This window comes from Fusarium musae, chromosome 11, assembly GCF_019915245.1.
Source record: "Fusarium musae strain F31 chromosome 11, whole genome shotgun sequence".
Lineage (NCBI taxonomy): Eukaryota > Fungi > Ascomycota > Sordariomycetes > Hypocreales > Nectriaceae > Fusarium > Fusarium musae.
In genome coordinates this window covers 903,314-916,366 of record NC_058397.1, presented here as the reverse complement: position 1 = coordinate 916,366, position 13,053 = coordinate 903,314, and the positions used below count along the sequence as shown (strand labels likewise).

The window sequence follows — 13,053 nt, the reverse complement described above, 5'->3', positions numbered from 1 at the left end:
TTCGATACGACGGAGAAAACCCATGAAGATGCATTTGTAATGTGACTTTGATCAGAGTGCATTACAAATCACCCTACAGGCACAAGAATACGGGACTTGAGGCTGTAATTAATACTTGTTGCGCCAATATCTCGAATTCGTAACGAAGATGACACCTAAGCTACATAGTTGGCCTCCATCCAGCCACCATCAACGTATATCTCCTGCTTTGTCATGAATCTACTCTCATCTCCCAGTAAGAATGCTATGGAGGCAGCAATTTCCTCAGGCTTAGAGTAGCGCTTGATGATTGACGTCAAGTGATCGCCCTCCGTCATCGTCCACGTACCTGCACCATTGGGCAAGTGTAGAGGCTGACGGATCATATCGGTATCAATACATCCTCTGTCATATATGTAAGTTGATGGCTTGTGTCACATGGGAGATTACTTACGGGCATAGAAGGTTGACTCTGATGGGGTTCTTGGGGTACTTGGCACCGCCTTCATATGCAGCTGATTGACTCAAGCCGCGGATGGCGTTCTTTGAGGCTGCGTATGCCCCCATGTTTCCAGAAGCATACTTGACCTGTTGACTGCCGCAATTGACGATGCTGCCTCCGGGTTTCATGTTCTTCATCTCGTACTTGATACTGTTGAAGGTGCCGATGACATTCACGTCGAGAACCTCCTTCAACTCTTCGAGTTCGAGGTCTTCAATGGGGTGGATACTTTTGTTCATCTTGGCTATTAAACTGGTTAGTATGTGTCCATATCAGGAGCCAATCATCCCACCTGCAACATTTGCAGCACCATCCAACTCTCCCCACCTGGCAACAGTCCCTTCAATCCATGCTTTGACATCATCAGGATTCCTGACATCTGTGGGAAAATAAATGACCCGATCTTCGACATTAGGAATATCCTGCTCAATGCCAGCAACGGCTTTCTTCAGATTCTCCTCCGAAGTAGCAGCCATGGAAACCTTGGCTCCACGTACCAAAAGGTAGCGCGAGAGGGCCAGGCCTGTCCCGCGACTAGCACCAGAGACAACAATGACCTTGTCTTGGAAAGGGTAAAGGTCTGCCATTTTTAGAGTCGAAAAAAGAAAAAAAAAAGTAATAATGAAGCTGCAACCTGTAAGAGAATGGAGTATCGGCTGCTGCTGTTGACTGGATAGATTATATAGGCGACTCCAGATACCTTCCGAGCAAGCCAAGCTTTGAGTGGTCCTAGAGGGTGATTGAGTGATACAAAGCGACCGGGGATAAAATTAGCTGCTAATATCTTGGTATGGAGCACATAAAATGGAGCTTCTTGAGTCGTGGGGGATGGTATACAGGGAAGATACTGAGTCGCTGCGTTATCTCTTTCCCCGAGAGGATAACACGCCCGATAGGACGCAAGCGATCATCACATAGTGTTGCATCGTCTAATGATCCCGCAGCAAAACCGTTTCGAAAACGGGGGCTGCCTTGGTATTGTGTCTTGATCCCTACAGGAGAACCGGTTGAGTTACATTGTGTGGGCGAGAAATCTGAGCATTACAGGGAACGGCTCAAAGGATCGAACAATTTATGTATTCTGACCAATCCTAGTTCTTCATGGCGTGGGTCGACAAGAGGGGAAACAAAGCTCTTGATATCTCTTTTCTTCTTCCTCTTGAGTTTGTCCGAGGGCGGCAAACGAAACGTACATGAGATGATTATTACCATTAGCGCAACGGGAGATAACGGCCTGCCTAATTTCCGGCGGTCCGGTCCGTGATTCTCATTTCTATTGCTGCTTCTGAGGAGTTTAGCAACGGAGCGAAAGTGAGATTTGTGGGTTCAACGTGGATCTCCTGACAAGGATCAGATCCTTATTATTCCAGGACGTGGAGACTGTTGTTTTCTCTTTTCACATGATTTTTTTTTTTTGGAAAGATACAGGGATAAGGAGAGGTCTTCCTGGGCGAATGAGAAGCCAGAAAGAAGGTCAGATTACTAGACGGTGGAGGCGACAAAAGAAAGTAAAAGTGATATATCGTCAAACACAGTGGGACTGCAGAAGCTGAAAATCTGATACGAGAAGTCGCTGATAAGGAGGAGGCGAGAGTGAAAAATCCCAATGGAGGTTGGTAATTGTTGCTTTATGCTGCGGTGCTGTGTTGAATGAATAATGCTGATTAAGTATGATGCCACGGTCCCCTTTACGGATCAAGATGTTCTGTCCCAGCCCAGTGGCCTGGATACGCAAGGGATTTCAGCCCTGTTGTTCCTGAAGCAAGCCCCATATATAATACCGGATAGAAAGCACGCTACAGAAGTGATCTGCAGCCGTTGGATGATGTTTGCGAAAATCATGGGTCAGTATTGTCTCAACGCTGGTCAACGGCCTTAGCTCGTTGCCAGGAGCGAATCATCATGATTTACGACTTAATGCCCGAGATCCAACCAATCCAGAAGCCTAGTATACATGCTCGAATAGAGATTCGTAGGCCATGCATTTCTTGTCTTTGTGGATCTCGCATCAGGCAAAGCAAAACCACTCAGCCGGGAACTGCCAAAGCCGAGCTGACGCCCCTGAAGACCGTTGCAATTAGCCCACTTACGTTTGCGCATCAAGCGAATCGCATCGCTAGATATGGATAATTCAACGAAGAAAAAGGAATAATATGTTGGTCGGATGTTTCTCAATGCAGATGTACCAAAGCCTGAGCGAGAGGCCTTGCCTCGCTCCTCACTGGCCTGGAACTGTAGGTCATAGTGGCAAGTGATGCGCACAAGTTTTGGACAAGTTCTTGGGTCTGGTTTAAAATCCCTTACAAGGCCCCCAGTACTGACATCGGCCTTGTTGACTCGGGTTCGTAACGGGAAGATCATCCTTGATGAACAGCGGTGGAGCAGTTGGAGACGAAAAAGAAAGCTCCTGACAACGTCCGCCTTTGAAACAGAATAAGGAATAAGCTTGCAGATCTCACGCTTTATCATTAGATTAACCTTGAAGCACTTCCCAGCTGGAAAGCTCCTGGCTTAACGCTGAATTCATTGTCTGTCAAACTCGACTTCTCACTCTACGATCATACGATACTGTTGCGGCCGGGTCGCAAATCGCCATGGCTGATGAGGTGTACATGATGGAACCGCCCAAGGGGCAGGGCAGATGGGAAGCTGGAAGCGCTGCGACTATACAGATCATTCTGGGTGCTTGTCTGTTCACACTCGGCACGGTTGTTTATGGACTCCGGATCTTGACCAGAGTGCGGCTACTCAAGAACCCTCTTCGCCTTGACGACTGTAGGTTCATGCTTTTGCATCGAGGGTCCAGTATAGCTAACCTTTATTCAGTCCTTACTGGCGCTTCGCTTATAGCGTGTTGGGTCTTTTATGCATGCACCATGGGCAGTAAGTCGTCTCATTCATATCAACACATCCATACTAACAAGGACAGTGGTTGCCCAAGGAGGCTGTGCCACCAACTTCTGGCAGGTTACTCAATCGCAATACGAATCATTGCTCAAAGTACGGTTCTGAACTAACCTATACGCCTTCGAGATGACTGACCTCTTGCAGTGGACTATCCCCGTCAACATCTTCTACATGCTGTCCTCGGATCTCGCCAAAATCTCTCTTCTCTTCTTCTATCTCCGCCTTTCACCCGAACGAACCTTTCGCATGGCCATCTATATCCTGATCAGCCTCTTTGGTCTTTATGCCCTCATCTACGCTATGATTAGTCTCTTTGGCTGCCAACCTATCAAGGCCTCGTGGGACCTTGCCGCTCAAGCAACAGGCAAATGTGTGGACAAGTTCGGCTTCTTCTTGGCTGCGTCTGTTGCCAACGTAGTCATGGATCTGGTCATTCTGCTGCTGCCTTTACGGATCGTTATCCCGCTACAAATTCCTCGTCGGCAGAAGATGTCACTTCTGTTCCTGTTCACTACCGGTGGCTTGTGAGTAACCCTTCCTGAATCGCTTGACTGAAGTACTGACATGTCCAGTGTCATCATCGTCGCCATCTACAATTGTGTTCTCACTGTCAAGCTATTCAGCAGCCCCAACTACACCTGGGGTCTCGCTTACGAACTATGCTGGATGTACGCTGAGCTGACTGGCTGTGTCATATGCGCATCTGCCAGCTCTCTCAAACCCTTCTTCAAGCGAATCCTACCCAAAGTCTTTAGCAGCCACGGTGTCAGCTATGGTGGGCCCTCTAGAGAAACAGGCGGATCCAATGCTATCAAGAGCCGAAGGCAGCTGAGTCGCAAGCAAGCTGATGCCATCGAACTTCAATCCGGAGATGACTCCGAGTCAGGAAGAAAGGTCAACGATGACGATGAAGCTACACTCTGGCCCAAACCCCAGAAAAGTTTCGACAATGGCAATCTCCAAGTTTTGGTGACTGCGCCTGGAGTAGGTCCTGGTGTTGCTGGTTCACGCAGGAGCAACTCTCATTACCACAGAAACGGTAAAACTGATGGCATCGAGATTGTTTCAACGACAGAGGTTATGTACAGTCCTAGGTAGAATATCATAGAGTTTCCTTTGGTCAGAAATAGAGTCTTATCGAGCAACATCACTAAGGGGGGGCGGCGTGCCGACTGAGCGATCAATCACAGTCCATTACCCATGACAGACTATCACACTGGTATGTACTCAGAGTATCTAGAGGCCCTTCCAGAAGGAAGTCTTGGGCAAGGTAAAGTCTGCGCGCGCAATCTCATCCTTCGGATTTGAGCTGGAAGCAAGTATCACGGTGTACTTTCCAGCTTCAGCCTTCCACTTTGATGCTTCCTGGTCCCAGAATGATAAGGAATACTTATCAAGAGTAAGTTCCGCAGTCTTGGTCTCATTGACATCCACATTAACCTTGGTGAATGCCTTCAACTCTCTGACTGGCCGTTGAAGAGAGCTGTCCGCATGGTGGATGTACAGCTGAACAACTTCGGCACCCGCAAAGGCGCCCTTGTTAGTGATGTCGACAGTGACGCTCATCTGGTGATCAGCTGCTGGTGTAAACTCATTTGGGACATTGAGATTTGAGTACTCGAACTTTGAGTATGATAGGCCGTGACCGAAGTAGAAGAGTGGCTCTCGATCAACCATCTCATAGTAACGATGTCCGATAAAGACACCTTCACCATACACAATGTCGTAGTCCGCCTTGGAGAAGGTGAGGTACGCTGGAGTATGCTTGACGGATTTGGGGAATGTTAGTGAGAGCCTTCCCGAGGGATTGACCTTGCCAAAAAGGACATCAGCCATGCCATGACCTGTCTCTTGGCCGCCAAACCAGGCGTGAAGAAGAGTCGCCGCTTGAGACTCCCATGGCATCTCGATGGGCAACCCTGATTGCGTAATGATAATCTGTGACGTGTCAGCTTAAGCATTTCGGCTAAACAAAGGCCAGCTTACAGAATCGGGGTTGGCCTCCAAAACAGCCGATATCAATTCGTCCACGCGACCGGGAAGCCTTAGATGCTTCCTGTCACTGCCCTCATACTCAAAGTCTGATGATAAGCCAGTGATAACGATGGGGACATCAACCTTCTTGGCGAGGTCCACGGCATCCTTGATTCCCTGGTCTTCGTTGTAGAGCTCAAAAATTCCAACGCGACCAGCGAGTGTCTGTGCAGTGCCAACACCGCCTGAGAGGCTCTCGTTAACTTGGAGCACCTCGAGGTCTAGTACCTGGCCCTTTTCAAATTCGCCCTCGTAAAACCTCTCCATGGACAGTCGGTTGAAGCAAGGTGTTGAGTCAGTTTTTGGAGGCTGGCTTGTCCACAGGTCGATAGCCTCCTTGCCATCAATGAGGAGCTTTCCCTTTCCAGAAGTGCTGAAGCCGAACTTGAGCTTTCCAGACTCGTGGATAGTGTATTTAGCTTTCGCTCTGGCGTAGAATTTGGTTGGGAGTGAGGCGTGGTAGCTCTCTGGAACATCGACTAGTTGCTTCTCGGCTGTAGTTGAGACAAGGACCTTGGCATTGGGGCTCTCCTGCGGGTCCTCTCCGAAGATCTCGACAGACCAGCCCTCAGTATCGGAATCTGGGGGTGTATGACCCTTGATGAGGGGACTAAATCGGAAGGCTGTTTGTAGTATTAGCACGTAGGAGTAGTGATGGCATAACTTATGACTTACAATTGCAGCCTGGAGTATATGTGATATTCTCCTCTCCTACAACTTCCTTGATCGCTTCATATGGGGTGATGCCATAGTAGGGCTCAACCTCGGCACTTCCACCACCGCAAAGAGCAGGGTTCTTGACGTGATCTCCAATCAGTCCAAACTTGAGATTCTTCGGGTTTCTTATCGGTAGTCTTTGCTTGTTGTTCTTCAGTAGTACTACTGACTCAGCCACCAGCTGTCGAATCAGGGCTCGCTGCTCTGGCGTATCCGATTGAGGAGGCTTTCCTGATTTCTCGCCAGCCTTGCACTTATTGACAAGGTTCAGGACGTTCTCGACGGCTGTATCGACTGTTGCTTTGGACACCTTTCGAGAGTTGACAGCAATACTGAGGCGCTTTCCTCTCCAATCTGTTGGTCCAGGCATCTCAAGATCCAAGCCAGCGTTGATCGCCTCGGATGTGCTGTATGTGCCGAACCAGTCGCTCATTACAAGTCCCTTGAACCCCCATTCTTCACGCAGGATCTCCTTCATCAGTAGAGGATCCTCACTTACATGAATCCCGTTGATCTTGTTATAGGACGTCATGATCGTCCAGGGATCTGATCCTCGAAGGGCGAGCTGGAAGGGTAGCATGTGAACTTCTCGAAGGGTGCGCTCGGTCATAACCACGTTGTCCTCGATACTGTTGTCAGACTGATCGTGAGCTGCATAGTGCTTGACACTTGTTGCGACGCCCTGTTCTTGAACGCCATTGATGTAATGCGCACCCAAAGTTCCACTGAGAAACGGGTCTTCGCCAAAGGCTTCAAAACCGCGTCCGATCAAGGGTGAGCGCTGTAGGCAAAGTGTCGGTGCTAGCAAGACATGAACACCGCGGACCTTTGCTTCTTCACCAAGAAGGCTTCCGATCTTGTGGATGAGTTCAGTGTTGAAGGTAGCGCCCATTCCCGTTGCTGACGGTAGCATTGGACTCGGCATCTAGCAGCCTGTTAGTTTTTGCTTTCCAGACATTGAGGGGTACCCACACGAGTGAACGACCGCCGTCCTCGGATTCCATGAGGTCCATCTGAAGTCTAGCCTGTCAGCTTCATATTTCCTCTCATTTTTTTGTCATCTCAGACTTACAATAAGCGCAGGAATTCCATGCTTTTCAAGACCGGTCATGCGAAATGATCCCTGGCCCGCCAGAAGCTCCACCTTCTCGTCCAGCGTCAAGTTGCTCAACAGAGCTTCAACATCTACAAAATTTGCTTCGGCCATATTGTCTGATGTTTTCAACAAATGTATGATAATAATAGAAGAGATTCTTCGTGGAATTGGGACTAATGCTGAGTTTTGTTGAATGGCACTACTCAGCAGGATTTAGCCGTCGGCTGTTCGGGCCGCTAAAATTACAGGTCCCCTCACGTTGGATTGAGGTATTTGGTCGTTGGAAACATCTTGGCAACACGATCGTCGGGGTGACTGTCAACCTTTATTCTGTTTGGTGGAGACTCCGCTCTTGAGTTAATAACCATGACAAAGTCTTTGTAATTGACACTAGTTTCATTGCAAAGCTGGGGTAACTGCATGCTGACAGCTCGGCAGCTGGGTCCTGGTCAAACACCAAGTAGAAGGATTATGCACAATCCCGGGAATATCCTACATAGTATGGCTCACGCTGGCTTTTGTCCAATTGTGACCAACGCTCGAAACATGGCACCCATTTCCTTGACTTCCTTCTCAAACCTCTCAGCCAAATTCTCATACATAACAGGTAGCTTGACACCGAGGGCTGTTGCTATCAGTCAAATTCTCAGAGACTTGGAAAGATAAGACTCACCCTTTGCGCCCTCAAGGAAGCTTGGGATGGTAATCACGAAAGGCTGCCACGATAACTCAGCTGCTTCATCATCACCCAGCAGCTTACCCATGGGCAAATCTACTGAATGGACGGTCACGTTCTCTAGTCCTGCTGCCTCAAATGCACCCGGTAGTTTGCGAATGCAATTTGATCCCATGCCCATACCATCGAACATGGCTGCGATGAGATTGCTCACATCTCTCCACGCTGGACCTACGTTGGGCCGATCTGTCAGATCAAAATCAAGCTCGTGGACCTGCAGCCAACCTCCAGGAGCAACCGTAGCTGTGTGAAGTCAGTAGTGTGACCTACAATGGTGAAGACAGTCTTGGTTACTCACAGGCGAAATGATCAATGGCTTTTTGGTAGCCCGCCTTGGCAGCTCCAAGGATACTGTACCTCATGTGTGTCAAGTCAAAGGCTCTGACAAGTTGTTCTGATCAGCGCCAAAGAGCTGAGCAGATGGAGAAACCTGCTGCTTCAGGTCTCGAAGCAAAACTCCTATTCTTCCTGTTAGTCAAGTTAACAACACCTTCGACAGTCGGGGTATTATCTTCGGCGCACCCGACGTCGAGAATCCTGAGTCCTTCTTTATCCAGTGGTATTAGTGCAAAGACAATCTTGTTGTCAAGGCATCTCTGAACCCAGGCATTCTGTTTCTGGAGCCGCTCTACCTCTCGGCTTACTTCCCAGGGATAGTCAGCTCTGGTTTCAGAGCTCATTATGAAAAGGAGATGGGATAGTTGTCTGTGGCAGTGGTGGATGCGGCGATACTGAGTGCGTCGGCTTTTATGAGGATTGGGCTGAATGACAGGAGTCTTATATGCCCATGGAAACTATGGTACTACACAAATTACCATAGAATCTCGCTCATCTCTCGCCTAGCCAAGTGCACCTACATATCTCTCCGGACATCAAAGAATGTCTCCGGGCTTCTGGAAAGTCTCCATGAAGCTTGAAATCAACAACCATGGCTAGTGCTTATTGCTTGGCAACTCTCGTCAGCCGGAATTGACCAAGATGCCGCCAGGGGCCTTTCGTTGATGACGTAATAGAGCTAGAGAATCTCTCTCTCCCATCCTGGACCTGGGATTTACCTTGATACGAAGCTTGCACAAACAGGAGCCGAGAATCGGCTGTTGGCAGTCAGTAGGTAGGCTCACGTAATTTCCGCGTGTCATTCGGGGTTTCTGGAGATTCCCGCTGGTGTTCAAGCTCGCAGCTGCTTGCCCTCCCTCCCCTCTACGGGCCTAGTCTTGGACCTGAAATACACACCTGGCACATAAATAGTCAGTGTCTTTCCCGGCGGTTGACTTCTCCAGTCTGGTGCTGATCATATGGATGATATCTTCCGTTAGAAGTTGGCAAGATGTTCATGATAGACATTTAGAACGAGGGAGAATGCTTCCAAGGCAAAGTACTACCAGACCAAAGGATCAAATCTTTACACTTCCTTGAATTTGCATCTCAACACGAATGATAGCAACTCAGTACGGGCTGTAATAGTTTAGTTCAAAGCGCTTTTCTAAAAGCTACAGGTTGGAGTTGAACGTTAAATATATAGATTGAAGTGGTCATAGCCAAGAGGCGGTTGCGAGGTACGTTAACATCGCTATGTGCACTTAAAACAGAAAATGCCACACGCGTTTCCAAGCAGGGCCATTGGCGAGCTGCTCGCGATAAGCGTTGATGGTATCCCAATCATGCTCGCGACGGCCGGTATCAAGATCAATCTCGCTGACCTTTCTCCATCCCTCTCGCTTCCAGATGTATCCAATAGCATAGAACAGAATGACAACGGGCAAAGCCAGGTATGACTCGAAGAAGCCCTCGGCAGTACCAAGTGATCCATCAAGATTAGTGATGGCAGTGTAGAACTGTGCAATCAGAACGATGACGATGAGGATCAGTCCAAGCCAAGAGCCCCAGACTCCGAAGACATGCTGGAAGGGGATCTCATCCAAAGTGTGACCGTGGTACTTCCACGCCTGTCGGAATCGGATATGGCAAAGGCAGATAGAGCCCCAAGTGAACAAAGCAGCCAGACCAGACAAAGCCTGGAGCCAAACGAAGACGGTGTTTCCATCACCACTAACACTGATATATCCAAGAGCGCCGATGGCGATGATGGACACAACAGCAGGAAGAGGACGACCAGACTTATCTATGAAAGAGAAGAACTTGGGAGCATAGCCCTGTTGCGCGAGTGCGACGAGAGTTCGGCTACCGCCGTAGACGCAGGAGACGCCGATAGACAAGACAGAAACTAGGATAATGACGTTCATGAAAGAATCGAATCCTTTAAGATGAGCGTTGGCGGCAGCGATGACGAAGGGAGAGGCACTAGGGTCGTCGTTGCCGGCGTTCAGAAGTCTGGAGTCCTTAGAGCTGACGAGGAAACCGACAAGCAGAAGGCCAACTATATAGAAGAGAGTGATTCGCCAGAAGACCTGCTTGATGGCACCAGGGAGAGACTTGGCGGGGTTCTTGGCTTCGGCAGCAGCGAGACCGACAAGTTCTGTTCCACTGAAGGAGAAGGCTGCGGTGACGAACACACCTGGGACCATTAGTACCTGAAGAGCATCACGGAAATAAGGAATCATGTCTTACCGCAGAAACCTCGGAAACCGTGCTGAAAAGCACCTGGGTCATACCAGAGCTTGGCGCCCTGGTAGGTGCTGTACTGTCCATCAGAAGGACCTCCACCGCAAACGAGGACGACAGCGATGATCATGAAGATAACGGTGGCAGAGAGCTTGAGCAGTGCAGCCCAGAACTCTTCCTCGGCATAACCAAGAGTACCGAAAATGTTGACAAGGATGATCACAGCAAGGAATACCTGTAATATGTCAGTCGACAGGCTCACGATGGCTTCATGGGGGTTGAACTTACGCTGACCCAGATAGCTACGCTAGTATGCGGAGCCCAGTATTGGATGACTGTGCCGCAAACTGTCAATTCAAGAGGAAGAACGAAAGCCCATTGCATGACATAGTTCCAACCCATGGCGAAACCCCAAGAGGGATCAACAAATCGGTTGGCATAGCTGGTGATTTGTTAGCACAAGTACTAATCGGAAGGTAGACAAAATTCACGTATAAAAACCACCAGATACGGGATACATGACAGCAAGCTCACCGAGAGCATAGACGACGTTGAAGATCATGACACCCATAATCAAGAAACCAATAGTCAATGAACCAGGGCCACCAGTCTGTAGAGCAGAACCGCTACCGACGAAGAAACCAGCACCAATACTGCAAATGAGTTAGCACACCGAACCAATATTAGCGCGTCATCATTTAGCAGGGCGGCAATAAGCCGGCGTTGCACGATGACGACAGAACGAAAACGACTGACCTGCCACCAATAGCAATCATGTTAAGATGACGGGGCTTCATCTCACGCTGCAACTCAGCAGTTCCCTTTGCGTAATCATCATGGGGAGCGAATGAGCCGGGAGTAAGCCCATTGCGCAGCGCCCACGACTGCTTGGGGCCATCCTCAATGGGCTCAGTGGTGCCTTGCTTCTCATCATATCGCGGTGATGTATCGTGAGCCTCGAGGGCTTCTTGTTTAGGATGGATTTCCGACATGGTGAGATGTTTAGATAAACTTCAATGTTTTGAAGAGTCAGAGGATCAGAGGGAATTGGAGACAGCGCGGGCTAATGGCAGATATATACGGATACATACGATACGACTGCTACAGTACTCGAGTTAAAAGTGGCAACTCGGGGGGATCATCCCTCACACGGACCTAAATGATAAGCGGAAGGTGGTTTCTTGGAAGGATGCAGAGAGAGAAAGGTACCTGGGAAGGGTACGTAACAATGGAGCACTGCATTGATTGATTGTTGGTTTCACTGCTTGAATTGCTGTGGTGATCCGTTTCTGGAGACTGGGGGCTTGCTCCTCTATCTCACGGATAAAGCGGCACTTTGCTCAGCTGGGGCAAAAGAAGTGGACACTCGAATGAACCAAAGCTTAAGCCACCGAAAAAAAGGAGCTAGGGGGTAGCAAGGGAAGAGAGGGAAACTAGCCTATCAACCGTTTGGTCGCGTGCTGACGTAGGTAGGGAAAAGAGTGCTACTGATCGGAAGTTTTTAGAGCTGAGGTTAAGGCTGTAGCTTAATTCTGTGCATCCTCGGATCCGAAGGTATTGTATTGTCGTCGATTTCTCTGCGAGTCCAACACCGACGAGGGCATGTTTTATCTGGTGTTACATGTAATGAATGTCCTGTAGTCTCGATAAGGTGCGCGCAAAGGGCTCCTCCCAAGTCTGGGGAAAGTGGCATCTTTTGAGGAATCTATTTGTCATAGATTCAAGTTTCTTACCCCGGAATATCTCTGCTGGATCTGCGTGCGCGTGTGAAATTGAGCAGTTGGCAGCAAATGGCGTAGCACCTGTATCACTGGGGCGCGCCCGGAGCCGAGCTAGCCGGAAGGGCCTCTTACAGATATCAAGCTGTCGATCCCGAGGCTAACATACGACTGAGCAGTGGCTATTGGGCAGAGACAGTCGAGTTTTATCTGACTGGAGTCTGGAGAAGGGGCACATAAACGGGTCTTGCTGCAGTAGGACCGACTTTGACTTGTGTCATGTCATGGGAGGAGGAATGGGATGGATGCAGTCATTGATAGAGTTTGGGTACTGATCCTGATCCTCGTTGGTTCAAATCTTAGGTGAGAAATACAAACGCACGGATGGATGGCCCAAGACAAGAGGACATGCCAGGGCGTATTTAATTGTGGTGATGAGTATTTGTAGCACATCTTCAATTGCAGTGACTAGAAATGAAGATGAAGTTGAAGGAGTTGGAGATATTCCCAATTAAAACCGTCCTTGATCTCTTGGCAGGGCGGGAGAAGCCTCTGACAGCTTGGCACCCGTGATGTTCATCTTGGCACATGACAGCGAAGAGACAAGCATTGTCTGGGGAAATATCCAATCCACGACGCGCAAGGCATCTACTATCAAAGAGGAAGCTGTTACATAAAAACAACGTCTCTAACTTTGACCTCCCGTTTCAAGGGTTCCAAAACCTAATTTCCATTAAACTCGTCGCAAGCATTGCATCTGCATGCGACCGTCTCGTGTCGCAAGTGAGTGAGTGATTTACAG

At 49.0% G+C, this 13,053-nt stretch overlaps 5 protein-coding genes across 5 annotated transcripts; 1 reads left to right on the top strand and 4 right to left on the bottom strand.

Moving 5' to 3' along the window:
• Nucleotides 1–155: 155 nt before the first annotated feature.
• J7337_013382 (uncharacterized protein) lies at nucleotides 156–1,068 on the bottom strand (the record flags this gene model as incomplete). The annotated part of the gene is made up of 3 exons (XM_044830872.1): nucleotides 156–384; nucleotides 434–725; nucleotides 774–1,068. The coding sequence occupies 3 exons, from the start codon at nucleotides 1,066–1,068 to the stop codon at nucleotides 156–158; spliced, it is 816 nt and encodes a 271-aa protein (XP_044674147.1).
• Nucleotides 1,069–3,075: 2,007 nt separating this feature from the next.
• On the top strand, nucleotides 3,076–4,486 carry J7337_013381 (uncharacterized protein; the record flags this gene model as incomplete). Its single annotated transcript, XM_044830871.1, has 5 exons — nucleotides 3,076–3,256; nucleotides 3,308–3,364; nucleotides 3,411–3,481; nucleotides 3,533–3,912; nucleotides 3,961–4,486. The coding sequence occupies 5 exons, from the start codon at nucleotides 3,076–3,078 to the stop codon at nucleotides 4,484–4,486; spliced, it is 1,215 nt and encodes a 404-aa protein (XP_044674146.1).
• Nucleotides 4,487–4,624: 138 nt separating this feature from the next.
• J7337_013380 (uncharacterized protein) lies at nucleotides 4,625–7,346 on the bottom strand (the record flags this gene model as incomplete). The annotated part of the gene is made up of 5 exons (XM_044830870.1): nucleotides 4,625–5,326; nucleotides 5,375–6,045; nucleotides 6,098–7,064; nucleotides 7,114–7,152; nucleotides 7,212–7,346. 5 exons carry the CDS (start codon nucleotides 7,344–7,346, stop codon nucleotides 4,625–4,627), a joined length of 2,514 nt encoding a protein of 837 aa, XP_044674145.1.
• A 395-nt stretch (nucleotides 7,347–7,741) lies between these two features.
• J7337_013379 (uncharacterized protein) lies at nucleotides 7,742–8,104 on the bottom strand (the record flags this gene model as incomplete). The annotated part of the gene is made up of 2 exons (XM_044830869.1): nucleotides 7,742–7,860; nucleotides 7,909–8,104. The coding sequence occupies 2 exons, from the start codon at nucleotides 8,102–8,104 to the stop codon at nucleotides 7,742–7,744; spliced, it is 315 nt and encodes a 104-aa protein (XP_044674144.1).
• Nucleotides 8,105–9,551: 1,447 nt separating this feature from the next.
• Nucleotides 9,552–11,525, bottom strand: INDA1_4 (Amino-acid permease inda1; the record flags this gene model as incomplete). The annotated part of the gene is made up of 5 exons (XM_044830868.1): nucleotides 9,552–10,486; nucleotides 10,540–10,768; nucleotides 10,822–10,975; nucleotides 11,025–11,186; nucleotides 11,290–11,525. The coding sequence occupies 5 exons, from the start codon at nucleotides 11,523–11,525 to the stop codon at nucleotides 9,552–9,554; spliced, it is 1,716 nt and encodes a 571-aa protein (XP_044674143.1).
• Nucleotides 11,526–13,053: the final 1,528 nt, after the last annotated feature.